Source organism: Pteropus alecto, unplaced genomic scaffold, assembly GCF_000325575.1.
Source record: "Pteropus alecto unplaced genomic scaffold, ASM32557v1 scaffold40, whole genome shotgun sequence".
Lineage (NCBI taxonomy): Eukaryota > Metazoa > Chordata > Mammalia > Chiroptera > Pteropodidae > Pteropus > Pteropus alecto.
The window spans coordinates 9,129,257-9,157,174 of record NW_006431919.1 but is presented as its reverse complement, the minus strand read 5'-3'; the positions used below and the strand labels follow the sequence as shown (position 1 = coordinate 9,157,174).

General features: G+C 41.6%; 1 protein-coding gene across 6 annotated transcripts; it reads right to left on the bottom strand.

The window, feature by feature from the left end:
- Positions 1–15,062: 15,062 nt before the first annotated feature.
- PTTG1 (pituitary tumor-transforming 1) lies at positions 15,063–27,891 on the bottom strand. Of its 6 annotated transcripts, none has more exons than XM_025043071.1 (6): positions 27,685–27,891; positions 23,789–23,889; positions 23,117–23,298; positions 19,260–19,353; positions 15,925–16,083; positions 15,063–15,215 (listed from the first exon to the last, which is right to left on the bottom strand). In XM_025043071.1, exons 2-6 carry the CDS (start codon positions 23,877–23,879, stop codon positions 15,136–15,138), a joined length of 606 nt encoding a protein of 201 aa, XP_024898839.1. In that variant the 5' UTR covers positions 23,880–23,889; positions 27,685–27,891; the 3' UTR covers positions 15,063–15,135. The 6 variants fall into 6 exon arrangements, with proteins under 6 accessions (XP_024898839.1, XP_006906542.1, XP_006906541.1 ...); XM_006906480.3 differs by having other exon boundaries at positions 23,117–23,301; positions 27,685–27,889; XM_006906479.3 differs by lacking the exon at positions 27,685–27,891 and adding an exon at positions 24,333–24,476 and having other exon boundaries at positions 23,117–23,301.
- Positions 27,892–27,918: the final 27 nt, after the last annotated feature.

Here is a 27,918-nt window from a genome sequence, read left to right as displayed (position 1 = left end):
TTCTGCCCCTGGTGTCATGAAACACCCGATAAGCCTAAAAGAGCCTTCTTTACTAAAGCTAGCTGCAGCCGGTTTCTGATCCTACAAAATGCCTGTGTGTTTTGGAGGGCTGCCTTCGATTGTTTGGGGGACATCCCCCCTTTCCCATTTAAGAGTCTTGGTGGGAAGTGGAGAGTACCTCCCACTATAGAAGTTGAAAATGTCACTCACTTGCTTTCTGTCCTTTATCTCATGTCTGTTCTGCAGCTTTCCTGACATTTCTATGAATCACCTGACATGGTTTCAATAAATTCCTTTTCTGCTTAAGTCAGCCGGCTTGGTTTCATTGCCTACAAATCTCCAATGGATTCAGTTACTTTCCACAAATGAGTCCTAACAAAATCAAGGAATTCAGTCTAGCCTCTTGATGACATCTCTCTCAAGCCACTATGAACACTGTCTACTGGGCCTACAGGAGGAAGAGCTGGCCTCAGGTCAAGCCCTCGGGTGGAGAATCGCCTGCTGGACCTTAACTTCTTGTGCCCAGGTGTATGTTGCAAAGGCTGCTGCTGGCCCACAGACCACCTCTATGTAAATTAGGGAAAGTCCTGGCCATCAGCTGGGGGCATCTTGTACAGGGAATACCTGCAGGGCCACATGCAAAGGCCCTTCCATGGCCCAGCTGGGCTGAGGCTCACTGAGCTGGAGGGTGAGGACCAATGTACTAAACACACATTTACAAATGGCTAGGTTCTTCATTTGGTTTGGATTCGGTAGGAAAGTCAACTTGGAAGGCGTAATGAGCTTCATAAAGTTTATAAGCTGAATGAAGCACAGAATCAGTGGTTTGCAATCTGGAATCCATGGATGGCTTTCCATGGGGCGGGGGGTGGGGGACAGGGGGTGATCTTGAAACAGCCTAAAATTTTATATAAAATGCAATAGGGACCTAGATTTTTCTAGAGAGGAGGTCTCTAACTCTCATCAGCTTGTCTAAAGGCTCTGTGACCTACCATTCACACTCACTCACACATACAAATACACTACAACTGAAAAACCACATTGTCTAATCTTTTCATTTTGCAAAGAAGGAGAAGAAGAAACAGAAATGTTCAGAAGGATCACAGAGCTCACTAGTGGTCAAGTCAGGATGAAAACCCATGTCCGCAGCTCAAATAACAGAACTCTCTTTATGCTTTAGGCGGTAGTCACACGATCATGCCAACAAGATATCTTCATCAAGAGAATTCGACCTGGTCTGCAATGCAGCACTTCCAAACTGATATGGACTCCCACTGCCACGGCCCCCTTGCCCAGCCCCACCTGGGCTAGAACAGGCCAGCCTTGGCGGTAGAGCAGATCAAAGGCCACCAGGGGTTAACTCTGTCCCTCTACTGTTCCCCTGACTCTCTTGTCCTACGCACACACTTACAGACACCTGCACCTAGGGGCCAGGCAGAGACGCAGGAAACCCGTGGGCTAGAAAGCCACAAGTCACTCAGCTAGTGCTTTAAAACAAAAATTTTACCAGAGGGTGTAGGGGGAGGGAGGAGGAGGGAGGCAGATGGGGTCAAATATGTGGTGACATTAAAGAATTAAAAAAATAAAACAAAAATTTTATTTTTTTTTAAAGTCCTAAGACCTACACAAAAATGCCCAGCCCTCATATTACACCGAGGCCATGTGTGGGTGGGACAGCCTTGTACATTCACATCTACCTTTCTCACACAAAGCCTCCCCTTCTTGGGTGCCCATAATATTCTTTTCATCAGTTTAAAAATATCGAGGACAAGAACACCCAACAATGTCCTCCACTCACTTACTCCCAGAATATCCCTGTTTCATTTTTTAGAAAAATCTTAGGAATTACCAGAGTAAAGAGGAATAACTACTACTAACAGATGGGCCAGGCACTGTACTGAGCACCTGACATGTATATTATCACTTCACGTTCGCCGAAAAGATAAATACTATGACTGTCCCCATTTTATAAATAAGAGGAAAGGGCCAAATAGATGTAGTAACTTGCAGAAAATCACAAAACAAGGAGGAGGCAGAGCAAGGATTTAAATCTGGGTCTCTTGGACCCCAGGGTCTCAACTCATAGCTGCTCTACTAGGTTAGGCTAAATTGCCTCTCAGAAGAGAGGGTGCTGTTTGGGATTTCTGAGAATCCTTGGCTTTCTCTAGCCCTCCTGAGAGGAGAATCAGGGTTTCAGAGAGTCTTAGACTATTAGAGATAGAAGAATGTGAGCGATCAGCTCTTCCAGCCTCTTTGTTTTACAGGTGAGGACAGAGGCCCAGAGAGTGCAAGTGACAGGTGCAGGACAGACAGGCGCAGGACAGACAGCTACTGCGTGGTCCCTTGATTCCAAATCCAGGAAGCCATCCGCCAAACCATCGTCCCAGAATAAGAGACGTTTTGTCTACTGTTGTATGACAGATAATTTTCTGGGCATACAATGAAAGCTTTAAATGATGTGGATCCTCTTAAATAATAAGAAAAATATTCGCTTTTGCTTCTCTTTTGGTCCTTCTGACTACTTTAAGGACAGTCTGGGTTCAGCCCAAGTATGTCTAACATCTCTTCAACACTTACTAAACTCTGTTTTTATGGAGAGAGATGAACCTTTGGTGGGAAGCAGTGTAGGTATCAACAAGAACGTAGTAACGCTGTTTTCTTTTCTTTTCTTTTTTTTTTTTAGGTTATCCTCCAATTCTGCCAAGTGATGCAAGTTTTCTACTTATACATTAAAGTTTCCATTTAAATATATGTATTTAGGTTAAACAAAAATTGAGTCAATTAACAGAAAATTATGAAATGAATAGTTATCTCTTGCTATGATACAAAGTAACTTCAAAAATAATTTCAGTGAAGATAAAACACGTTACTTCAAAATCACTTTTTAAGCAAATGACTCAATAAACAAAACTAAAGCTTTAAAGCATATGACTCTAGTCATGGTGTATTCATGTGACTAGAAATCTATCACAACGCCTTCAGGGTCAGCTCTGCTCTGAGACTTCCTCTCTTTATACCCCACCCCCGACTCTTACCACTCAGGGGACCTCAGGGAGAAGACTATCATGCCCCCTTAAGAGTCTAACATGAGGCCATTACAAGGAGGGAAACAGCCCAATGTCACCATGGACAGACTGTGTGAGCTGTTTGCAGGAGTGAAGAGGTATGTCGCCCCTTGGTGGACACTTTGGAAATTTGTGCTGGTGGCTTTTTGTGCTGGCGGGCTTACATATAAATGTAAACTTGACACCCAATTGCTAGTGTTTCCGTTTGTATTATACGTAAGCATATATATAAACATAGATATATATTGCCTTTGAATTTCACTTCAGGATAGTAAAGGGAGTACTGCAAAAACTTGCTACAGAAAGGAGATTTTGAGTCTAGAAAGGTTGAGAACCACTATCCTCGAACAGTAAGACCTGGTCCTGGCTTTAAGGGCTGACAGCCAGGGCAAGATGATGCCCTGTGGAGGCCCTTTCATAGTGAAAGCGTAATTCTCCTGCCTGATCAAACTCTCTCTGATTTTCTCCTTCTATCCAAATCTTGCATCCCAGCGGACCCAGGCCTCCCTCCCTCTAGCTCACAGCCATCTCACCCTCCACTGCAATCAGCACACTTCTGGACTGGACTTTGCAGTTACTTAATCAATCAGAGCCCGGGGTTTCCAGCTACTGAAAATGAGTGTCCAAACCCACACCCGTGGCGTTACTCTGAGAGTCCATAAGATGATGCACGTGAAGCATTTAGCGCAATCCTGACGTAAAGTAGATGCTCAATAAACATCAGATGATGGAGGTGACACGCACAATCTCCCTCCCACCCACCCTTCCCCCAGGTTTATTTAAAGAGGTCTCTGTAAATGCCTGTTGACTGACAAAAACAGAGTCAGGATTCTCAGACAAAGATGGCCACATTCACCAAGCTGAGAGTGTCCTGAAGACATAAATCTGGACTTGCCACCCAATCTCAGCTGAAAGAACATTTCCAAATTAGAGAAAGCATCAAATGAATGAATAAGAAGGTAGGAGGTGCCCTCTAGTGGCACAGTAGTTGTATTATCCCAGGAAGAAAAGCAGACTCTGGAAATGGAAAGCTGAGAAGAGAGGACTTTACATAATTTTGAAGGAAAAGGACAAAATCAAGTGTTTAACTGAGGCAAGAGGCAGTGATGCCTGAAAGACACAAGTGGGAACATAATGTTTCCTCCGTGGACCATCATGGATGCCTTTTTTATCTGACTTTACCCTACAGGAAGTGGCTCACTCAAGGTCAGGTCATTAGTCAAGGATAGAGCCTGGGAATTGAATTCAAAGGTGCCAACTACAAATCAAGAAAACTCTCCCCTGCAGAAAGCAAACATTTCAGTGTAAGAGCTGTGATTATGCATTTTACATCCTTCACAGCACTTAGCACAGGATTATACATATGATAGATATATGCATCAATTATTGCATGAAATCATTATTTGATGAAATAATCATTTATGAAATGATCACTCTGTGCCCAGCACTGTGCAAAGTATTATTAACATATTATTTCATTTGCTGTTCACAGTAAGAGTATGAGGTACCCTAGTTTACGGATAAGGATGTTAAGTCTCACGGAGGTTCAGTAACTTGCCTAAGGTCACAAAGCCAGGGTCTGCCATCCAAGCACACTAACTACAAGGCCTGGCTTCTCATCCATTCAACCATAAGTTCTCAAACTGTTTGGTCTTGGGATTCCTTTACATTCTTTAAATTATTAAGGACTTCAAAGAGCTTTTGTTTATGAAAACTATATCTACCAAAATTTACAGTATCAGAAATTAAAATGTGAATTTAAAAAATATTACTGATTTAACATTGCAGTGACAACCTTTTATTTTTCATGAAAATATAATTAACATATTTACATGAAAAATAACTCTATTTTACCAGATAGAAAGATATTTAGTGAGAAGACAGACATCTTTTAAAATTTTTGCAGTTTTCTTTAATTTCCGGCTTAAAAGACAGCTAGATTCTCGTCTCTGCTCCTGCGTTCTATCTGCTGTGATATCACACTTCTTGTAGCTTCTGCGAAACTCCAGGACACACTTGTGAGAGAATGAGAACATCTCAGTACTGCTGTTGAAATAGTCTTGACCTCATGCAGCCCTGAAAGGGTTTTGAGGGACCCCAGGGGTCTCTGGACACCCTTGGAGAACCACTGCTCTATAACACGCGTCGGCAGAGCCAATGAACCAGGGCTCCGCCTCCCTGAGAGCCACCTCTCCAGGAAGTGCGTTCCACCTGAAACACTCCTGTTGCCTTCTCAAAAGCTTTTCCTTCCTCATTTTTTCTCCATTCTTGTTCTTTTCCTGGCAACTGATGTCTTCTAAATCACCTTTTCCTTCCTCTATGCCCTGGATGCAGCCTGTCAGGGCAATGACGAACCTCAAGAAAGGCTCCCACAAGCAAGAGAGAGGGGCTCTGTCTTAATCATAGATGCCTCTCTAGAAAGACCAGGGAACATAAACTATTAATTCCTATTATTCCACTTCTAGGGAAAAGAACTTCTGAAAAATCCTTGCTCAATTTCATCTAGTCTAAGAAACCTAGAATTAAGAAGTGATTCTCCCACTTATGCTTCATTAAAATAAATGAGTCATTAATAGCAGAATCCTAACAGACAGTCATATTGCACACCTAGAGGGAACTTTGGCTCCCCTGGATGCCATCCCTGCTCCAATTACCAAACTTCCCCCAGCCTCCCAACAGAGGGGGCCCCTGCCACACCCCACACCCCAACAGGGAACCTCATAACTGCTCCCAGACCATGCTCCCTCTCTGCCCTAAAACACCAGCTGGAATCTCAGGTCATCAGACTGCACCATCCATTGCCTGTCCTACTTCAAATTCCCAAGCCATTCATTCCCTTCCCTCCTTGAAGAGTTTGGCTCCTAGTTCACTGTCATTCTCCCTAACACCACTCCTTCATTCTGTCCATCCCTCCCAAGACCCTGCTGTCAAAATTCCTTGACAATTCTCCTCCGATGAGCTTGTCTTCTACCTACCTCAGTTATTCCCACTTCAGTCTTGCGGTCATCTCCTGGACATTATCACTACCCATAACTTCAAACTCTCCATAATCTGATCTTCAAGCACCCCACTCTCCATCTTCCCAGATCAACATTACCCTGTCCCCAATAATTTTTTGGCCCCTAGGAACCTACACTTAAGATCCTACCTGATTTGGCCCCTGCCTACCTCTCTGATTCATTGACTCCCAACCCTCTCCCTATCTCTTACTGCCTTCTGGCCCTGCTGACCTTTCTGGAATCCCTCAAACACACTAAGTCCATTCCTACCTCAGGGCCTTTGCATTTGCTCTGTCCTCTGCCTGGATAGTCCTAGCTCCGGAGATCCTCAGGGCTCTTCCTTCACCTCCTCCAAATCTTTGTTCAAAAGTACCTTACCAGTGAGGCTCTATAAACTTTCTATTTAAAATTTTGACCCACTCATTCACCCACTCACCCAGGGGTCACAGTTTCATTTCTTTTTTTTTTTTTTCATGGCACCTGTCACTTTCCAGCATATTGTGAAACTTATTATTTGTAGATAGTGTTTCTTCTGGCTAGGATGAAGGCGAGATTTTTACGTATGGTTCAGTGTCATATCGTTAGTACCTAGAACAGCACCTGGTACACAATGACCACTCAATAGACATTTTCTGCATAAATGAAGGAAACCGAACATCATCTACATAAAACACCTACCCGTCTTTCAGAATTTATCAAGAACCAGCTTTTAAAGTTTAACAGGTTTAAAAGTGTATGTTTATGCCATTGCACATCACCTCACATCTATCATGGGCTAAGTAGTGTCTCTCCCCACCACCCCACTGCCCTTAAGTTCATATGTTGAAGTCTTAATCTCCAGTTCTTAGAATGTAACTCTATTTGGAGACGGAGCCTTCAAAGAGGTAATTAAGTTAAAATGAGGTCCTTAGGGTGGATATGTTGGTGTCCTTATGAGATCAGGACACAGACAGCACAGAGGGAAGACCATGTGAGGGCACAGAGAGAAGACGGCCATCGGCAAGCCAAGAACAGAGGCCTCAGAAGCAACCAACCCTACTGACATCTTGATCTTGCACTTGTAGCCTCCAGAATTGTCAGAAAATAGTTTTGTTGTTTAAGTGCCCAGTCTGTGGCATCCTATGACAGCCCAAGCACGCTAATACAACATTCGTGTCACTTAGTCTTAAATTTTGTCAGTTGTTAATAATTGTGCAAGGTCTCCGGGAATACATTCCTCCCACAAAATTCAACAGTCCTGTGTTTATGCACTTGCTAGGTGCCAAGTTCTGTGTGCTGTTATATCTGCTGCCTTCTTACTTCCCAGTTCTTCCCATTTCCTTTTCAAGGTCTGGGTCCATGCCGGCTTTCCCCGTCTCCCTTCCACCAGCAATCTCCTTCAGCATCTCTCCACACCACCCTCACACACCCCTCTGACTGCAAGTCAGGACTGAAAGATGACTTGTTTTCCTGCTCTAGTTATGTAGCCACCTTTCAATCTATGATTGCAGAAGTGTGCTCAACTAGCTTATGATCTTTCTAGATGAAGATGCTCTTAACTCTGTGCCCCCGATGGGCTGTCCCTGCTGGTGTGTCAGTGCACACATGCAGGGAGCCAGAAGCCAACTGTGGCCTGGGCTCCGAGCAGCATCTCAAAGGCAGGCAGCTCTCATCTCTGTCGTGGGGCTGCAGAATGGAGGCGAGGGGTGGTGCATGCCATCGCCATGGAAACCTCTTCTAGTCCTCTAGCTCCAGAGGAAGGCAGGGCCTGCTCCACTGTGCACCCCCATCAATCTGGGCTCTTCTAACAGGAACAGAAGCCTCTTTACAGGGAGTGTGGGTACGAATCCTCCTGGGAGCCTGTGCACACAGGGACGTGGGCAAGCCACTATACTGTCATACTTCCTGCTGTAATTCAATTCCACAAATTCATAGTTTCTCTACCCCAGGTAAGGCTTTGGACTTGGAGACTCGAAGATAACCCCTCAGCAGGCGTTCACTCTAGCTGGAGGAGCAGGGTGGATGATCTGTCATTTGATTGCTCCTATTGCTTGACCACATGTGCCTAACTGGTCCTCAAAAGCCATCAAGTGCAGCATGTTCTTAAGTGAGCACTGCACTTGCCAAGAGATGCCAGAACCAACCCTGCGGGCATCAGCCATCAGGAAAGGAAAGGAGCCTGAGAGGAGGCGGTTCGCCTTTGGGTGTCTGCAGGGAAAGGCCACATCCATGGTGGGAGGGAGTGGTTCCTCACCCTCCTGTAGGCAAGAGTAGCTCTAAATGAACGATGTGTGAAGATGCGGACCTGCAAGAAGGGGAGGGTGGCATCTCAGAAATTGTAGGCCCATCTGGTGCTGCCAACAGAGCCAAGTGGAGCGAGAGGGTTCCTGCGGGGAGCATTCTAGGGACCCGAGAACACAGTGTGTCCGTTTCAATCTTCTTACCTCACTATGGGAAGAAAGGGGAGATCACTGGTATGTGGGGACTTGAACTTAAACACTGGTACCTGCTCCTGGTCTAGACTTCTGACCTGCTGGAGTAGCGGACTGTAGGGCCTTAAGATCTTCTGATGTAGTGTCCCTGGGAAGCCTTGACCCCATCCCATACTCTGTGGTCTTCAAAGTGTATAGAAAGGACCCCACTGATTATCAATGGAGGGCAGAGGCCATGGATGACCCCTAGACCAAGCAATAGGAGACCCCACCTGGGAAAAGCATGGGAAGAGGCATGACTGCCAATCCCAGTAGGGTCCACAGATGTAGAGAAATAAGTGGTCATACACACCCCTATAGAGAGCAGAGGCCACCAGCACCACAGAGAGCTTCATACCCAGAACGATGCCAGGACCCTCCCCATGACCAACATGCAGCCTGTCACATGAACAGATCTCTTCTCCCTCCAGCATCCTCCCTGGCACTGGGCTGCAGTAAGGCCCTCGAGGGGTCTGACATCTGCGGGGGAGAGGGGACGTGTGTGGAGAGCACAACATGTACCACGCGTGTTTCAGTCCTAGCTCGAGCCAGTGTCAGGAGAGGGAGGAGAGCTTGTAGTGAGTTTTGAGACTGAAGTTTTAAAACAAACAGGATTGAGACTTATATTCCAAGCCAAAATTGAATTTTAACCAAAAATAACTAGAAAGCTATGAGATGCTGTTAAGCATGACCCACCACCTGCCAGGGAGGAGAGGTCAACAAAACACCGTTGATAGCAGTCACTGAAGAAAGCAAGCCAAGTTCACATATCCCCCTAAGGACCTGGATCTTCTCAGTGAACAGGTGTGTGGGGCTGTGAGAACACAAACAGGATGGAGCCGTGTGGCAGGGGAGGGCAAGCCGCCGCTCATGTGGCAGAACAGACAGCCAGACACACAGGCAGACACAGCTTAGCGTGGGAAGTGCTAGAAGTTTAAGACTAATTGAGCAAATAGGAGGGCATCTAATCCTGGGGTATCACGAAAGGCTCCCCAAAAGATAAGTATCTCAGTGAAAAGAAGCCAGGCCAAAGGGAAGAGCTTTCCAGGTGACAAATCACACATCACCTCCCACATGGCCTCAGGAGCTACTTTACCCCCAGGGCAGTGGGACATTATTAAACATTAAATGAAAGGGAGAATGAACGCCTCACGAGGACAGGTTTCTCTTTTGGGGCAATGAAACATTCTGAAATTAGACAGTGGTGATGGTTACACAAAATCATGAATGTACTAAAAGCCACTAACTTGTACACTTCAAAATGGTTAAAATGAATTTTATGTTATGTGAATTTTACTTTAGTTAAAAAAAAAAAAGTAAATGACATCTGGAAGGAACTTTCATTTCCACCAAGATGGAGTAAAAATGACCAATTTACTCTCCTCCCTGAAACAACAGGACAAATGTATGAAACAATGGTTTCCAAGAAAATAGACATGGGGCAACAAACGACAGTGACCCCGGAGAAATGGGAAACAAATGAGGTGCACGGAGCAGGGAGGAAAGGAAGAGGACCCAAGCAGAGCCAAGCCAACTCTGAGTTGAAAGAGAACAAAATCAGGGGAGACCAAGGCAGCTGGAGTTTGCAGGGCAGAGCACTGGAGGAGAAAGAGACGCACAGAGAGCGAGCCCTGGAAATGTGCAGAGGGTCTCCCTCTGGCATTCAGAAGAGCACCGCGCATCACATGCATGGGCAAGAACCACCTGAAAGGAATAGGGGAAGGACGTCCAGAGCTCACATATGGCAGGGAAGAGTGCCCATTCCCAACAGCCAGACTGGAAAACCTCATAATTCATGGAACAGTAGATATATTAAGAGTCTTGCCTCATTCTTTAAAAAAAATCAAACATAGAACTACCACATAATCCAGCAATCCCACTTATTGGTATATGTCCAAAATAAAAAAATAAAAACAGGACCTTAAGCAGATATCTGCACTCACATGTTCACTGCAACATTGTTGACAATAGCCAAGTATCCATCAACAGATGAATAAAGATGTGGTTTATATATACAATGGAATATATGCAATGGAACATTATTCAGCCATGAGAAAGGAAATCCTGCCATCACTTGCAACAACATGGCTAGATCTTGAGGGTACTATGCTAAGTGAAATCAGTCAGACAGAAAGACAAATACCGTATACCACTTATACGTGGAATCTAAAAAACAGCTGAATTCACAGAAATAAAGTAGAATGGTGGTTACCCGGGGCTGAAGCAGGTGGGGTGAGGGAAATGGGGAGACGTTGGTCAAAGGGAACGAACTTCCAGTTAGGAGATAAGTCCTGGGGAATCTAACACAGCATGGTGACTACAGTTAACAATACTGTATTACATACTTGAAAGTTGCTAAGAGAGCAGATTTTAAATATGCTCACCACAAAAAAAAAAAGTGGTAACTATGTGAAGTGATGGAGGTATTAACTAATGCTTTGCTGGCAATTCTGCAAAATACAAGTGTATCAAATCAACACGTTGTATACCTTAAACTTAAGCAAAATTATATGTCAAACGTATCTCAAATTCACATCTGGCAACAAATTAAAACCTGCTAGGCATACAAAGCAGGAGAACATGGCCTATAACAGGGAATAAGAAAAAAAAAATCGATCTAAAATTGATTCGGAATTGACCCAGATATTAGAATTAGCAGACAAGGACATTAAAACATAGATTACAACTGTTTAATATGTTCACAAGGTGGAGTAGAGACATGGAAAATATATATAAAAATAAAGACTGAAATCAAATTTCTAGTTGAAAACTACAATGTCCAAAATTAAAAGTAAATGATACCACATTTGCTGAAAGGGAAAGCTCACCCTGACAGTCACCTGAAGAATGGCTTTGGGGAGGTGACATTAAAGAATGAGAGGCTGTTAGAACACCCCAGGTGAGAAGTAATGGTGGCCTGAAAAGGAAGAACAGTAGCACTGGAAAAAACACAGGCCTTTTTGAAATATTTAAGAGGTGAAATCAGCAAGGCTAGGGGACTACTCAGATCTGTGGGCTGAGGAAGCTGAAGATAACCAGGTGAGACATAAGATGAAGAGAAGCAAGCAGTTCTTCAACTTGAGGTGAGGCTGGAGACCTCCAACTGACGCCTCAGCTGGAACCAGCCTCAGCAAAGGAATCCGAAATGCAAATCAGGAGGCACCAGCCATGAAACCAGAGGCATGCCTCCTGCAAGGTGCCGCAGGAATAGGGTACGCAAGAACTAAAAGGCAGGTGCAGCAAAGGAGCATGGAACAGGGTGACACTGAAGCATCAGGGAGAGCCCAGACCACACAAGGTCTCAAGGACCAGGGAAAAGAGCTCAGATGTCACCAAGGCACAGTGAGAATCTACTGGAAGGCTTTAAGCGGAAGAATGAGCATTAGATTTGAATTTTAAAATGTCACTCTGGCTGATGGTGGAAAATGGACTAGACAAGGCATGGGCAGATTAGATGGTCATCATTAAGAAAATGGTTTGCATTTGAGGGGTGGAAAGAAGTGAATGAACTAGGAATATAGAGTAGAAGCAGAATCATCAGGCTTCTTTTGGGATGGATGTGAGAAGAAATGGAAGTGACAAGGGTAGCTCCCAGGTTTGTGACAGCAGTAAACACCACTGATCGAGGCAGAGAAGGCTGGCAAAGGGGAGAATCTAGAATTCCAACTTAGATGTGTTAGATTTGAGATCTCATGAAAGCAACTATAGACAGGGGTCTTGGAGTTCTAGGAAGAGACCTGAGTTAGAGATACGACCGTGGGTTAGAGACATCAATGTGAATTAGATATAAATGCAAGGTCTCCAAAGGCTACATACTGCACGCTACCACTGTACGACACTCACCAAAGGGCAAAATCGGTGACAGAGGAAGACTAGTGGTTTCCAAGGGTTAGGAGTGGGCCTGGGGCACGACTATAAGGCAGAAGGCCCGACTGTAAATAGTTAGGGTCTGTGGGCTGCATATGGTTCATTGCGTATTCTTCTATCTTTGTTGTTTTTGTTCTTTTTACACTTTGAATATATAAAAACCACTCTTAGCTTCTGCGTCCTAAGAAGCCATGGGCCAGATTTGACTTGGGTGCAGTCTGCCGACCCCTACTACATGGAAATAGGAGGGAGCCAGCAGTGGGGTGTGTGATTTATCTGTTCTGCATCCTAACTGCCACGGTGGTTACACGAGTCTACAGAAATGCCAGATCGCCTCCCTTCTTAAAACCTTTCCATGGCACCAACTCTCCTCAGACTCTAACCTTTTACAGTTTACAAAGCCCTCTGACTCCTGCTTAACACTCCAGACTCATTTGTTCCCAACCACACTACTCCCCGAAACCTATGACCAAAAAAAAAAAAAAAAAAGGGCAGTTTTCACTTAGCAAGCTGTGTTCTCTTACTCTTGGCACGTGCAAACGCTGCTCCTTCTGCTCAGGACGAAGCGGCGTCCTCCCCATACCTGGCCCCTCCCGCCCCTGCATTCATTTTCCTGTATCACGATAGCATTTCGTGCCATCTTCCCCACTGGATCACAGGTACCTGAAGGCAGGGGTGATGTTACATAACCATCGTACGTCTCAGTAAACGATTTATGAGTAAGTTCATGGAAAGAACAAGTAAACTTAGGAATTTCTTCTGTAGTATTGACCCTTTTGTGACTTAGTACTATTGCTCAGAATTAATCTGATAGAAAATATTAACATTAATATATTGAAAACTGTCACTAGTTAATACATTAATATATTTGTGTTCCTGTTGAAGGTTAATTGGAATTTGAAGCCTGAAAAATATCAGCAGACGAGCTGCTTGGGGTAGGTGAACCTTATGCAGATAACAGCACCTTTAGGTCCAGGGTAGTGCTGCTGTCTGTCTTGAAAGAAACTTTAATCCAAGAGTGTTACCACTTGAACAGACTAGAATTCCAAACAAGACTTCTGGTAAGCTTTTTCATGTAATGATGCCAAACACATTACATTTAGTAAGTCGTATACAAATAGCAACAATCCCCCCAAATGAAAATTATCTGTTAATGGAAAATCATGTTTAAAGATCTCAATTAAAGTCTCAAACACTATTACAAGCACTTTGTAATCTGACTGGCAGTGGATGGGGAGAAGATGACTCCATGCTGGCAATTGCCTGAGGACAGGAGCTAACGGGTAAAGGACTGACTAGTCGCCTTGCTCCCAGCCCTTTGTTCCATCCACAAGAGACCATTTTCCAAAGTTTCTGAATTTATTGTAGGGTATGAAACCCATTCAGAATGATGCCTTGCTTTTCAAAGTGGCCTTATTGTGCCTGAAAATACCAGATCTAACACTCTCCTCTAAAGCCAAGCACCCCAAATCTTATTTTACTCTTTTCTTCGAATGCTTTCTACTAATTCCAGAAATTCGGACTGATTGTGATATTTAGTGAGTAAAAGTTCTAAAGTCAGGATCAATGTCAGTATGTGTTTCTAGTTCATAACTAATATCTTACAGCTTTCTCTAAAAACAATGGAAAAGAGTTTGCCTTCTAACTTGACTATAGATGCTACAGATGTTTCAGGGGAAATGCTTCCTACAGAGCTTAGTATTAAGCAAAGATCAAATTCAACTGACTATATGGCCCAGGCAAGTAAAGTGAGTTAAGCAGGTTCGAAGTCAGCGAAGATAAAGAGGAAAAAACAAAAAAACAAAAAAAACAACTTCGGACCATCACAGGTAGGGTCTTGAGGACAAAAAGCCCACACTCCACCTAAAAGGCAGCTAGCACTCCATGCCAGTCCACCAAGCACTGGAAACAAGGACCTACCATTGCCAGATCTGTTTTTCCAAGGGAAGAGCAGATACATGAACCTTTGACATTTTAAATGGTGATAATTAATCCATGGGCAACCACGTTCACTCTGATATTTTGGATCCAATCTCCGATTTGGAATTAAAATACCAGCTCTACCATTTTCTAGCTCTTCGTGTCTTTAGCATACCAGTGATATCCTGAGCTTCGCTGTCTTCATCTGAAAAAATAGGGTCATAAACATGAAACATGATAATGCTTATTTAATTCTTAAAACAGTTCCCAGCACAAGGTAAGCACGTAAACAAGTTCCTATACTGAAGAGTGGATCTCACTATCAGTAAATTATCTGCTGTGATCTTCAAAGACCCTAACTGAAGATCTCAAGGAAGTGAAGTTCTTAGGAGATTCAGAACCTTTCAAATTCTGATTACTAAATACTGAGCATTAAAGTCATTAGAAACTAAATAAAACCAGCAATAAAGAATGCCTAGCAAGATACTTAATGAGTTGAAGTAGCTCGTCTAATTAAGAGATCTAATAACTGTCACTAGTTAATGGCCACAAAAAAGGCAATAAAGTACACATTGAGGGGTATATGTTTCAGGGAAAACAGTGGCATCTTCTAAAACAAACTGTTAAAACAAACCAAAGAGTTTTAAGGTAAGTTCTTCAAGTCAGACAAACTTCTATTGTCTGGTTATAGACTCTTGTCTATTAACACTTCCACTAGTTTTTACACTGTTTTAAGCAAATTACAAATAGCAACCGCAAGATTAAGAGTCTGTTACAGAATTGCTTTATTAATACGAACTATTAATACATACAAACTATAAGGCACTAGGAAACTTAAACATCTAAGTCATAGCAAACAGGTGGCAATTCAACATCCAGAGTCGACAGAATGCTTGAGGGAGACGGCAACGGATCTAGAAAACAGGAATTTCTTATTCAATATCTGCAAATCCTTGATTCATTGTCCATCTCAATATAGACATTAGTTGTCACTTTTAATCATCAATTGTTTTTCCCTTTATTTAATGAATCCGTACCCCCCATACCTACAAACACATACACACACATACACACTTCTTAGAATTTGGCTGTGGTCCCAGAATTAATCTCTATTAGGAAATACATCTTAGAAGTACCTGAAATTCTATTTTCTTAGAGACACAAGTAAGAGCCAACAATATCACTGAAGTAAATTTATGGAATAGTATAAGTTATCCCATCAGAACAAATAGAAAACATACAGTAAGACGGTTTTGTTATTCTATGCTATTGCATGGGTGTCTTGATCCTGTATTAGCTTTGGATATAACTTGGAATTCTCATTCCAAGCAAGTTTATTATACTTCAATTTATAACCTAAAAAGCTATATGCTAAATTCAATCTTATTTTGCTGTACCTAAGACTGTACAGATTTCAGAATGACTTGATTTTCCCTGGCATTTGGAACTAAGAAGCAATACAAATCGAGAACACTTTTTGTTATCCTGAAACCTTATCCTGAAGTTTGAAGGATGGTTTGAAATTACTTGTAGGCTGACCTTCTACACAACTTTGTTCCCACGTGATGGAAGTGTTATGAAAGATTGTTTGCGGCCCTTCTAGAAGGACACTTATTCACTTACTAGACTCCCACAGTGGAGGGGGCATCTTCAGAGGAGAAGGAGGGCCCAAGTGTAAAAGCTTTTCGAGTTCTCTCTCTTCTTCGAGGATCATGAGAGGCACTCCATTCAAGGGGAGCTGTGCAATCTGGTGCTCTTCAGGCAAGTCAAAACTCTCGAAATCTGCCACAAAGAGAAAGGATTTTGTCAAGGCAGCAGTTCTCCATATGGTCAGTGAACTCCTGAGGGTCTCAGATCCTCTCAGCAGGTCCATGATGTCAAAACTATTTTTCCAATAATATTAATAACTTTTCCCACTGTGCTGACATTTGCAATGATGGTACAAAAGCAATGGTGGATAAAATCGCTGTGCTTTAATACAAATCAAGGCAAGGGCAATAAACTAGTCACTATATTCCTTAGTCCCATTCGCCTGCGGTAAGAAATGCCAGTTTCACATATCATTTTACCATATGCAGTAAAAAGTATTAATTTTATTAGCTTTCGACCTCTGAGGACATGTCTTTTTAATACTCTATGTGATAAAATGAGAAGTGTGCCATAAAGCACCTCTGCTGCATATACAAGTATGATGGTGACCTCAAAGAAAAAGGAATTGGGCAATTATTTGATTTGCAAGTTAAACTACAGGTCTTTGTCCTGGAACACCATTTAGTTGAAAAAAAATGAAAGACAAACTATGTTTACTCAGACTTGGATATTGCATATTTTCTCAGAGGAATGAAAGAGGTCTATCACTTTGAAGAAAACAGTATTTGTTGCCAATGATAAAATTCACAATTTCAAGAAAAAAAAACTAGAAGTTCGGAAAACTAATCTGCAATCATCAGCGTCATAGCTTCCTACTTCTTAGATTTATCTGATGAGATCAGTGGTAATATTAATGAATGTGCTTTTGATATTGCATAATGAAACATTTCAACATCCAGTTAATCTACATTTCTCAATGAATCAATGTTCCTAAATGATCAATGTGTGATGAATACAAGGATAAGAAACACATCTGAAGTACCAAATAGACCAATGGATTTTATTGTCAGTATAAAATGTTCACTGATATGATTTCAGATTTCACATTGCAACTATATGTTCAGAAACAGCCACAGTTTGAGTTTTAGTGTAGTATCAAAGAACACTATCTATACTTATCTGAAAAGATTATTGAAATGCTTCTCCCTTTCCTAACCACGTATCTGCGTGAGGCTAGATTTTCTTCATATACTTCAACTAACCCAGATACAACAGACTGAATATAGAAATTAGATGAGAATTTAGCTATCTTACATTAAGCCAAATTAAGCAAGTTTTCAAAAATATAAAACCATGACAGTCTTCTCAGTAAGTTTTTTTGTTTTAAAAAGTTATTGTTTTTAAAAAGCTATTTACATTAATGTAATAGGTTTGTTATTTTTTAACCAATTAATAATTTTAAACATCTCAAGTTTAATTTCTAATACAGGGAATATAAGCAGAACATACAACCAAAAGTTCTTTGGGGCTTTCGCTAATTTTTAAGAGTACAAAGGAGTCATTAAAAAAAAAAATTGAGAATCACCACTGTGTTAGTTATCGAAAACAACTAATTTTTCTCAACAGTAACAAAAGTAGGATTTAAATTTTAAGTCTTCCCTCTTTTCAAGGAGTTTAAGCATTTTCTCAAAAAGAACAAAGAACCATCATTTTGTAAAGTACAAACGTTCTCTAAAGCCTAAATATTAGGGATTCGTCTGCTTTTTTTCAAGCCTGGTAAAACCCAGAAGTCAAAAAGGAATTGAGTGATAGTGACTACTTAATTTAAAACCACTGAATTGTAAAGGAAACCATAAATATACAAAAGACTCCAGAGGAAAGAAATGTGAGACACAACAGGGCTAATTTTCTTTATCCACAGAGCTCTTAAAAAAATAAATAAATAAATAAGAAAGTCACATTAGGAAAGGAAAACAAAGATACAAACAAAAAGTTAAAAAAACTGTAAATGTCCAATGATCGAATGTGCTCTCACATATGCACAAACACGCATCCTAATTTAAAACGAGATAGCCATTGTCCTTCTGATAAAGATTAAAGTTTTAAAACATTTTCAGTTAGAGAACATGGGGGAGGTGGGTTCAGTAATTCAGTAATTTACTGAAGGTGCGTTCACTAATTTATGCTTATATTTTAAAGGGTAAAAAGGCAACCTCTCTTTCCTGAAACAGTATATTGTATCCCTCTTTCCTGGTTAATATACAAAAATCTACCACATTTTCCTTAATGGCTGAATGGAAATCATTAGCGTGGATGTACTATATTCTATCAAAACATCACACACCCTTCAAGCCTCAGCAATCCTTAAAGTTTACTCTCCAGATATACTCACAAATTCACAGCAGTATAATTTCCAGAATGCTAACTGCAGAATTGTTTGTAACGTATAAAAGCCAGAAATGACCTGGATGTGTCCTTGTAAAATAACTAAATGCCCTTTGGATGAAAGGGGAAAACATCCAGCTGAAAAATCTAGAAGGCCCTGAGTAATCGGTCCGCACCACATCACATGTATCACCCACCCTTCACTCTGCCTTTCAGTTTCCCTGAACAACTCCTGTCCTTCAACTATCTCAGGATCTTTGCACATACTTCTACGCACGATGCTCTTGGCTTGCGCCTCCCCTCCTTCACCCAGATGGCTCCGTATAACCTTCAAGCCTCCACTTTGAGTCACTTCCTGAGGGAAAGCTTCCCTGCTACTCCAAGATAGGTTTGGTTCCCTCTAACAGACCCTGTCTTCCTCCTTGCTCACTCACTGAGATGATGTGTTCAGTTTGACTTCCTCTCCAAATAGTGGGCTTTCTCAGGGCAGGGCCAGTCTTGTTAACCAAAGCCTAACAGTGCTTAGTATACAGTAGCCTTTCCTCAAATGTGGGTAAATTAAAAGCTCAAAAAGCTGCTTCTATAACAGAAAATATTTCAGATACATGTAGCAGGTTGAAAGGGCAGGCTATGTGGATTTTTCAGGTACTGTTCAACTTGACATAAAGCCCACTTTCTAACAGGCTTACTAGAACTGTCCACCTTAGACTTGTTCGAGATTAGTGAACACATCTCCCCTCAGTGGCAAGCTTTTGAGGACAGGAACAATGTTCTCCACATCTTTGTTCCAATTCCCCCTCTGACCTAAGATGTTACTTTACAAATACATCCAGCAAGTATATTTGTTAAAAGCAACCCAAATTTAGACAGTCTCATTATACTTTTTGGTCATATGTCATATTCATATCCATATCAAGTTTGCTGAATTGGAATCTAAGAGAAACTCAAAGCTAAAGCATGTTTGTGATACCAAAATATACTACCTAGAGGATTGAAGGGAAAGAATTTTTCTATTTCTGGATAGGCGTCATCTGAAGCAGGAACGGAGGTTTTGGCTTTAACGGTTTTCTCCGTCACCTAAAACAACCCAAGAAAATGAGTTAGTGAGAGTGGAAGTCTTGTCAACTGATTAGTACAAGGGATAGTAGGGCTTCTTTCAAGACATGTAAAGGCTTCACCACATTTTGATTTTTTTCAAATTTCATACTGACTTCTAAAAAACCATAATCCTTAGTTCTCATGGTTACACACAACTCAGCAAGCAATTCTAGTAGCATGGCTCAAAAGTCTGAAATTTAATTATTAGCACCTGTCAGCAAAAGTCATCAAGAATGCATGGTGGTCATCAACTCAATCACTCAACCTAACAGGGGAGGGAAGGAGGAGTCACCAAGAATAGAAGCTAATCCTAGAGGCCATTTTGGGCTTTTGGAAGTATGATTTTCCATGTTTCCATTAATCTTATTTTAATTATTTACTTGATTAATATTAAAAACAAGTTTGTGTTCCTCAAACACACACACTGAGTAAGAAACAGCAAAAAATAGTTAAAGACTTTAGAAGACAACCATGGATAGATAACTCCCTAGTCTAGACTGGCAGGAAGGCCAAAAGGAATTTAATCTTGATTTCATCTTACAGCAGCACATTTGCATGCCTAGAGAAAACCCTGAGGGCAGGGTTTCCCACACTTCAGTTCTGTGTCACATTCTCATTTTTGCCATATCCTTCTAATACTTGATTTAACATTTCTCTCCTACTCAATTCAGATTTTTTTTTCTTTTTTTTTAAAGATGCTCTTGTGGAGAGAAAAAAAAATGGTGTAGATGATAGAGGCTTGTTCATCCCTCTGGTGATCAAATCAAAGTTATGACCAAAACAAGGAGTAGCAGCAAGGAAAAAACACCTGGGATCTAGATGAATAAACCATACGACTAGGGAGAAATCCAAGAAATCACCCTGCAATGGCAGAAGGTAAGACAGGGAGAGAACGTGGGGCTGCCCGGTCCCTAGAGGCTGAGATGGAGGCTATGGCAGTGGCAGACGCCTCTTAAAGAGGCCGTGTCTCAAGTGGATTTTGGCGGGGACAGACCCATTCGCTCTGAGCACCAGTGCCAATCAGCTGCACGCAGGGGACACCAGGGACTTACAGGGAGACATTGTCGGAGTGAGGGCCGAGGCGAGACTCGCTCTGTGCAGAAGTGCCAGCGGTATCCATCGTTCCCTGTTGAGCCTTACCCCTACCTGTGCACGGGCCACAGTGCCGCCATAGCCGTGACATCATCAGACTGGGTAACAGAGGTCACTCTGCCCAGAGGATTCCCTGAAACCCCACCTCCCCAAACTCAGGCCCCACCCAAGCCACATCCAGGTGTTATCCTCAACAAGTCAGGTGCACCTTGCTGAGACTCACACTGGAGAAGGCAGCTGGCCTTAGTTTCTAGTGTGGCAACTAATAAGCACAGCACCTGTGATTGCTTGCTGAATCTTAACAGGTGGCTCCGGAGGGGTACAGGCTTGGGCTAACTTTGGCCTGCAGCTGAACCCCTCACAGGACTGTGTCACTGGACACCTACTTAATAAATCCACACTAATAAGACCAGGAGACTTAGAAGCTTTCCTTAGTACATAGAAACAGACACGGAAAGGCAGCCATAATGGGAAGACAAAGAAGCAGAAACCATGTGACAGAACAGAAGAGAGATCCAAATATAATAGAGTCAAGTAATCTAAAAGATGCAGAGTTCAAAACACTAGTTATAAAGCTGCTCAATGAACTTTTGGGAAGTATGGAGAACTCCAACAAAGAGATAAAAATGGAAAAGGAAATTATAAAAGGGAACCAGTCTAAAATGGAACACATCATCTGAGATGAGAAGTATATTAAATGGAATATACAAAGGAATAAACAAAGTGAATAAAGAGGAGGATCAAATGCCCTATCTAGAGGACAAGAAAGCCAATCAGGACACTCAATCAGAATGGCAAGAAAAAAGATGCCAAGACTATAAAAATAATTTAAGGAGGATATAGGACACTATTAAGGCTCCAAATATTCGTCTGATTCGCACAACAGAAGAAAATCAAGATGTTGAACAGCTGTTTGAAGAAATAATGATGGAAAACTTCCCTAACTTAGTGAAGGAAAAGGACAAAACCCCAGGAAGCTCAGGGAATTCCAAAAATCAGGGATCCAGAGAGGTCCACACCAAGACACATAATTAAAATGCCAAAGGTTAAATACAAAGAAAGAATATTAAAAGCAGCAAGAGAAAAAGAAATAATTACTTATAAGGGAACACCCATAGGACTGGCAGCTGATTTCTCAAAAGGACAGAAGGGCTTGGCAAAAAAATATTTGACAGGATGAAGACCCAGGATCTACAACCAAGAACAATTTATCCAGCAAAGCTATTATTTAGAGTTGAAGGACAGAAAAAGAGCTTCCCAGACAAAAATAAGCTAAAGGAATTTAGCACCACCAAGACAGTATTACAGGAAATGTTAGAGGGACTTTTTAAGAAGAAAAAACATGTATCAAAAACAGGAATAAAGAATGGTAACAACTACATTCCTATCAATAAGTACCTTAAATGGAAAAGAATTAATGCTCCATACAAAAGATAGAGTGGCTGAAAAGATAAGAAAACAAGACTCCGACGTATGAAAAGGAAGGGGATGGAAAAAGATATTGCTTTGATGGACCTAGAAGGTATTTAAGTCAGAGAAAGAAACACTGTATGATTTCACTTATATGTGGAATCTAAGGAATAAAAAGAACAAACTAATCAAAAACAGGCTTACAATATAGTGGACAATTTAGTGATGGACAGAGGGGAGGAGGGTTTGGGGGGCCGGGAGAATAGGGTGAAGGGTTAAAGAAGTACAAATTAGTAGCTGATGGATGGTCACAGGAATGGGAGCATGGCATAGAGAATGCCGTTAGCATTAATACGTTGGCTAGGTGGAGGGTCAGGGGATGGAGGGAGCAATTGCGGGGATCGTTTTACAAACTATACAGATGTCTAACTAAGGTACTATATACTTGAAACTAATTAAAATAAGTAAATTAAAAAATAAAAGATGTCCTTGTCCTAAACTACACTACATGTAAGTCTCAGTTTGATGTAAAGTACTAGTTGTTTTTTCCTAATACACATTAAACAAAATTATTCAAATAAAGTGTTAATCCACATGCTGAAGACATCTTTCTCAACAAAGTTTTCTCAGTCTGGCCTGTAGTTTATGCACAAACACAAAGGTCAACATGCTGGCAAATTATCATCTAACAAGCTGGTGCTTGCTCTGAGAAGCAGGGAGGAACATGGCAACACCTGAGCTATTATATCAACAATGGGACCTCCTACAAAGTACCCACCAGCTCAGTACTTTATGAATGTGTAATTAAATAAAAGCCTACCTCGTTTTATCACCCTTCATTTCATTGTGCTTCATAGGTGTTGCTTCTTTTGCAAATTGAAGGCTAGACCCTCCAACAGCAAAGGGATGACTCACTTTATTGTGATACTTGCTTTAGTATTGGCCTGGAACCTAACCCGAAATATCTGAGGTATGCCTGTACTACCAACCAATCAGTTAGCTTCAAGACATTAGTTAAGGACAGGTGAGGCAAAAATATTCACCAGCTGCTTCTAAGACTTCTGATCTCGAGTTACAGAGGAAGTCCATAAAGACAGTATGATTCTCTTCCGTTAATCTATGTTTGCTAGGCTAGATGTGCCCTACTTACAGGGAAGAAAACCAGATACGATGCTAACAGTCATTTTAATGATAAAAGGTACTTAAAGGTTTAAACGGTGTCTTTATAGCCAACACTTACCTTTTTGGCAGAGAAGGTTGTCTGTTTCTGTTTGAGAGGTCCATTAGTCTTTACTGACTTTTCTGTAGCTCTGTTGACAGTTCCCAAAGCCTTTCTGGCAGCTTTAGGTAAGGCTGGTGGAGCACCAAACATTTTGCCAACATGCGGTGTTGAATCCTGAGTTCTCCCATCTAGAGCTTTGACTGCTAAAGAAAATGCACCATACAATTATCAGGGCAGTAAACTGTGCAACTTGAAGGCTGACTGTGTATATAAACTTCGCCTAATTATCACCCCCAAACTCAACCCCCATTTTTGATGGTGGTGTGGCCATATGCCTACTAGTACTTCAGTGCCCTCTTAAATCTCGTTCAGATATTAAATAGGAGAGAGACTCATATGAAGCATGTTACAATGGCAGTACAGGTATACCTCAGAGATATTGCACGTTCAGTTGCAGACCAAAGCAATAGAGTATTGCAATAAAGCGAGTCATAACTTTTTTGCTGGTGGAGAGTCTTGCCTTTAATTTGTAAAAAATTGAACATCTCTGAAGCACAATAAAGGAGGTATGCCTGTAATCTGTAAACTTGACTCCAATTACTCACAAGGTACATTACATGCCTCCCTAGGCTCCAGGCCATATCCACGACTGATAATACCTGTGTATCTGACTGCAGCCTGTATACTTACAAGACCCAGATGCCTGCTTCAGCCGGTCCTTAGGAGCCACACGGGTCCTTGGTTCTCCATTTTCCTTATCAACAAAGATCAGAGTAGCCATTCTGGATTAACTAGGGGTGTGAAATTACATATTAGACCGTGGAGGTTAGGGAAAAAGAGAAAACCTAAAGTGTAGCAAAGAGCAAACTTTCCACACGGGGCACGTCCACGCAAAAACGGTTAAGCAGAAGCAGCCCTATTTCAGCCAGCTCTTAACTTTTAAAACCTGAGTCAGAGGCGCTAAATTCCAGAAGAGTTGGCGGTTTGGGGCTGACAGAGGCCCCGGTACTCATCAGGACCGAACTGTCGTGGGTCGCGGCCGCAACCGGCTCCGCGCTATAGACCACACGAGACTCCCAGGGCCCAACACCCCTATCCCCAGACCTCCAGCCCTCGATCCTCGGCTCTCACCCTAAGCCCCCCGACACCGGGTACCGGCCCCCAGCCCCAAGCTCGCCTCCTTCCTCGCCAGACCCCTCTCGCCCAACCATGCACCACCTCTCCATTCACCCACGTTAGGACCAACAGCCAAAAATCACACGCGACTCTGCCTCCGAGGGTCGCGCCAGGCTCCGAGGGTCGCGCCAGGCTCTGCGTTTGAACCACAACTCACGTCCCTATTGGCTCATCCGCCCAAGAGGCGGGACAGAGTGGGCGGGTAGGGTCCCAGGAAGAACCAATGGGAGGAATCTAAGCTCCTTGGGCTCCGCCCCGAAAGCTTTCTCGAGAGAAGTTTAGAGCTTGTTTCTTGGGAATAATAAAACGAACAAAAAAATCAAACCTCCTGACACCTTAATCATGGACTTTCAGGTTTTTTAACTTGCTCCCCACACAGATAGAATGGGAGTGAATATGGTCTCCAATTTCCAGAAAAAAAATCAATGATTATTATGATATCAAGATAGAGTTGAGTTTTTTCCCCTGAGATAATTAGATGTGGTCAAGACGTTATTAAATTAAAAGACGGTGAGGTTCAAAAAGTCAAGGTGTAGTGGCAACAGAACTATTTTCCTAAAGTTTTCAACTAATCAACCATTGGTCCAGAGAGTAAAAGAGACCAGATCAAATTTAAAAAGCGGCATCCAGGAGGAAAGGCATTATAGTCTTCTGGAAAATAACAGAAAAAATGGATACATAATAGTTGTATCTCAATTAGAGATGTTAAAAAAAATACATATAATCAAATGGAAAAAACAATTCATATCAGGTCTAAAGAACACTAGCAGAGGAGAATTAAAAATTAAGAAAGTAAAGATAGATCAAACCAATATTTGAGTCATTCTGTTATGCTTGTGATTAAGAATGGACTGATTAGTCCCTAATTGCAGGCCTATTCTCAACATTTCAGGCTAGGATGCTGTTTTTATTGTAGCAATAGGAATCTTTGGCTTAGGGAAAAAATGATGATCCTAATTAATACCTAATTCAGGCTTACATAAAAATTCTGTCATTTAATAGGGACTGGCAGAGACATGATTTTCAATATATACCAACTCATTGGCCCTTCTTCTCTGGCATTTCAGGACAAAAACTGATTGAATAATTCATTCAATCAACAAATATTTACAGAATGCTGCTTAAATGTTAGACACTATGCTAGGCATCAAGAAGAAAAGATCCTAACTCAAGAAGGTGAAGAAAAGAGGGAAGACAAAAACCATGCATACCTTTACTCCCCTTCTCTGCCCTTTCTGTTTTTATTCCATCCCCTTTCATTTTTCTCTCTATCTCCTTCTACATAGCTCAGCTACATATTACGTCATTGGCACACAAAAGGGGTCATTTTGAAACCAAATCTGTACAACACCTCCAGCTTCCAAGTGAGGATTCTCTATTTCCTAAGGTCTTTGGGTGAAAGGTTTATAACTCCCCAGGCTAAGTCTTCCCCTTACTATATGAAGCACTGTATCTCCCAAGGTCATGCAGTAACTGAAAATGCCATAACCACCTCCTCTTTGAGTGGCCATTGTTTTCTAACTAATGATGCCTCAGACTCCTTTGTTATTCCAAACTATAGTGGGGATATCCAATGGCTAAACCACCCTCACCTCATAACAGCACCTAGATCCTAATCAATCCCAGTATATCTTAATCCCAATTTACAAACAGCAACCCATTCAGAATGAATCCCAGCTTCCTTAAACCTTTCTCAGAATCAATCCTCTATGGAAGAACCCAAACCTTAAAAAAAATTCTTCCCACTTGTCCAGCACAGTCTATGATTGTTCTGGGAGATGAGTCCCATGACTTGTGCCTGGTAGTTTTAACTTTACCAAGCAAAATTCAGTAATGTTTTAAGGAGATAAAAACCAAGTGTGGGTCATTCATGGACTACTCATTTTCAGGCTATTCTCTGACACTTTCTATTCCTTTACCTACAGTCCTGTAAAATCAAAATTAATATTTATGTTCCTAAATTCTAGACACTGCAAATTCTTAATAAGAAAAAAAAATAGATTATAATGGGCTATCTTATTGAGGTAAGGATGTTAGCTTTTATATTTGAAAAGAATACATGTTATTTTGGGGGTAGGGAGAAGACCGGAACAGGTGGGACCAAGAAAAAAATATCAGAAAAATTCTACTATCAAAATTACTGTTGTTAAAGAACAAAATTCAATTGATTATATTTGAATGTCTAATTGGCTTTATTAAGTGATTACTGAATCAGGCAGCATCCAGTCTAGCAACTAGAATGGTGCTCTACAAAATGGAATGGGCTATACAAAATGGAAGATTTTCATAGGAAGAGGAATGGGGCAAAGGAGCTATTAACAAAAGAAAAGTAAGGATTGTTTTGCAGCCGAGACATCTTTGTGGGAGGGAGAAAATGAGAAGGGGTATCAGGCAGATAGTCTCTTTTTTTCTGTGGAAGGCGAGGTGGAAGAGGTCCCCAGTGACAGATAACAAAGGAAAGGATGTCTAAGCTGCTGTTCAGACTTGATCAGTAACGAAGAGAACACAATGAATTCCTAAACAAGGCCTTCGTGGGGCTAGCCAAGTATACTTTCCAACAGTTCTCATTAAAAAGATAAATGGTTATAGAAGGCAGTGCCTGTTCTTTCTAAAACCTGATAAAATTATAAAAATAATTGCTTCCAGATCCCTTCTAATGAGGACCTTACCTTATCTGTATATTCTGTCCACCTGATGTAAAACTGTTAATACTTGAAAAGTAACTAAAACTGATGCATAGCTATATTTTTCTTTGTCTTCCTGCCCATATAAACATCTCCTCACTTATCCTAAAGTTGGAGCACTGTTGGAAGGACTCTTAGATCTCTGCTCTCAGGTAATGTGCTCAGATGGGCTCAAATAAACCTCTTCTCTTAAATCTACAAAAGTTCAAGTCTTCTTTTCCTTGAAATGCCTGACCAGAACATTCCAAACTGATTGATTGATTAGATTACATTTCTGTGATATGTCGAGGCTGTAATTAAATCAGGTATGAAGTCTAGGGAGTAGGCGAACAAGGAGGGAGTGGGTGTAGGGGGAGGGAAGTGAAGCTGTTAAACCCTGAAAAATAAGACGAAAGCTTCTAATTCTTAGCTATATCCTCACAGAGGTGATGAACATCAGGTTAAGGCGAGAACAGAGAATGGCGGCGGCGAAGGAAACGGCCGTTTGGGGCCTCAGACCTGGTACTTGGGCCCAGTCAGACCAGGGCTGTCTTCAGTTAAAATTTTAAAATGCCACTGGATGTGCACTGCCCAATATAATAGCTACTAGCTACTTGTGGTTCTTAAGCACTTGAAATGTGGCTAGTCTGAGTAAGTGTAACATCCAAATCAGATATTAAAGACTTATGGCGAAATGATAACGTTAGATATATTGGGTTAAATAAAACATTGCAAAAATAATCTTACCTGTGTCTATTGTCTTTATAAGGCTACTGGAATATTTAAAATGACATCTAGGGCTGGCATATTTCTCTTGGACGGCAATGCATTAAAGGGTTTTAAGTTTAGGTGGCAGGACATGATATGATCAAATTTGGGTTTTGAAAAAAATATCACTTCTATGTGGACAATCGATTAGAAGGAATCAATAGACGAAGCTCGAGATCTCGCGAGATCAGCATCTCAGGAACCTGGGACCCA